Source organism: Octopus bimaculoides, chromosome 27 (assembly GCF_001194135.2).
Source record: "Octopus bimaculoides isolate UCB-OBI-ISO-001 chromosome 27, ASM119413v2, whole genome shotgun sequence".
NCBI lineage: Eukaryota > Metazoa > Mollusca > Cephalopoda > Octopoda > Octopodidae > Octopus > Octopus bimaculoides.
In genome coordinates, this window is record NC_069007.1 from 8,953,004 (window position 1) to 8,955,490 (window position 2,487).

Here is a 2,487-nt window from a genome sequence, read left to right on the forward strand (position 1 = left end):
TATATATATATATATATATATATATATATATATATGTAGTGGGAGGAAAGAGAAATCGGGAAAGTATATCCATACATATCAAAGCACACATGCACACATATATACAATACATAAATATATGGTGAGTTGTATCCACACATTTATAGAATCCTATAACCTAATACGCATATCCCCCCTTTTTAAAATGAAGGTATATAGATGGACATGCATTTGTACTCATACACACTCACACAATGAATTGAAATGGTAGCATATAAATGGTTTTAATTCAAGGTAATATTTACTAACCTGTTGGAGTAGATCCTAAATATGGTGATGAGCTTGATGATACTGGAAATGAAAAGTAGATAACTCATTTTATATTTTGGTAGAAACAAAATATAGCACGAGAAATTATGTTTACTCATTTTGGGTAATTTCTGAAATGGCATTAAAATGGCAGAGATGTTTCTACAATTGCCCTTTGCAAATTTCATTCTTTCATTTTCTTTCTAACAGTGTTTATGTTTAAATCCAAAGAAATTAAATATTAAAGTTATGTGGAGTTTTTGATTATGAGAGAGAGTATTGACCAAATACAGCAAATGTTTTCATGTTGTGTGTGAAATTCTTATGAATGAGTTTCTGTATTTATGTAATTACACAGATGCAAAAATAACATTGTTATGAGCAACAAATTATATTGTGATAATTTCTCCTTCCAACAACACTTATTAGATCACCGATCTCTGGTTTTCCAAGGCAGGACAAAAACTTTTACTGTGGGTTTGTTACTGCTTAAAGCATAGGCAGTATGAGTTTGGTGTTCTTTTTACTGTTTGGACGAACTATAAAGCCTACTCATTGACATGTGGTAAGTTAATTTGTGTTGGGAGTTTGTACTGGAAGCCAATATGAATTGTTTATGTAGTATTCAGCACCATGCGGTCGATGTGAGGTCATGAATAAGTGCAATAGTGCCAGGAATGTAGAACACTTGACATAGTATTAGGTGTGTAGGAAAACAGTAATAAGTCAGTTAGGTGTGATGGGGAACGTGAATCGGTTTATGTGTATAGTGGAGTCTTTGTAAGGTGGAAGGTTTTCACATTGCTGCAAAAATAGCGTGAACTTGGGAATACAAAGAATGCGGAATATGAAGTTGGTACGAGACTAAAGTGTATTTGGAAGTAAAAACAGAGTCAAATCAAAACGAAGAAGATACAAGAAAGATAGAAAAGACTGCTGAATAAAAGATGAGCTCACAAAAAGAAATCTACAATATTCAGAGAGAAATGAAAGAACTCTCTAAAAATCTCTTTAAAGAACTATTATTATTGTCAAATCTTCTGACTTCTTTGACTACTGCTTCTCCAGCTCTTAGCAAGATGGTTTCCTGAGCTTGCCTGTACAGGCTTCTAAGCTATCGGACACTGCCTGTGGGAGCCTGTTGGTAGTCCAACACATTTAGACTTTGTCTTTTCTCTCCAAGTTCTGAGTTACAAGCTGACTGACTTATCCTGGTTAACATTTGCTCTTGCCACTGCCTTTGCGTGACCTCTGTAGGTGTACAATCTTGGACACGATGATGGTGATGTCATCTGTGTAGGCCGGAATATACCAGCCTGAAGACCTTACTGCTGATTAGTGTCAAGCCAAGAACGACCAACCTAACTTCTTGTTTGATGAAGATAGGTATTTTTCTATCTGTTTAAGACTGATTTTTACCTGTTGCCATGATGAAAATCATCCATGCCAGAGACAATTAAAAGATATCGACTACACTCTTGGAATGGTTGGCATTAGGAAGGTCATCTAGCCATAGAAACCAAGCCAAATCAAATTGGCACCTTGTAGAGCTCTCCAACTGACCAATTTCAGTTAACCCTACTGACCCACGCCAGCATTGAAAAACAGGCGTTAAATGATGATGAGGGAATGATTATATTTGCCACCGTCTATCTTCCTATCTATCTATCTATCTGTCTGTCTGTCTGTGTACCTATATCTGTATTACTTTTCCTTATTTTTGACACAGACATACACATGCTCAGTATATATGTATATATATATATATATATATATATATATATAAAATTGATTAATAAGGGTAGAAATTGATATCAATCAATTAAAATCAGTGGTCTAGCATATTAAAAAATCTGAAGATTAAAATTATATTACATATAAAAATAAGAGGAATGACCAGCAAAAGTGGAATCCTATACGCTAGAAATAGATGCCGAATCATCTAACCATGAAAAAATATGTTCTCAGTAAAAAATTAGCGACACAACAGACTGTAAAAGAGCAAGACAAATGAAAAAATACTAAATAAAAAAACGTATTTTTTCATTTGTCTTGCCCTTTTACAGTCTATTGTGTCGCTAATTTTCTACTAAGAACATATTTTTCGTGGTTAGATGATTCGGCATCCATTTCTAGCATATAGGAGTCCACTTTTGCTGGTCATTCCTCTTATTTTTGTATGTATATATATATATATAT

At 33.9% G+C, this 2,487-nt stretch overlaps 1 protein-coding gene across 1 annotated transcript in view; it reads right to left on the bottom strand.

Annotated features, from left to right (window-relative positions):
- LOC106881592 (uncharacterized) overlaps positions 1 to 2,487 on the bottom strand; it is a 158,543-nt gene that overhangs the window by 142,594 nt on the left and 13,462 nt on the right. The window contains exon 14 of the mRNA XM_052977128.1: positions 289 to 330. Within this exon, the coding sequence (XP_052833088.1) occupies positions 289 to 330 (42 nt within the window). The remainder of the gene's footprint in view (positions 1 to 288; positions 331 to 2,487) is intronic.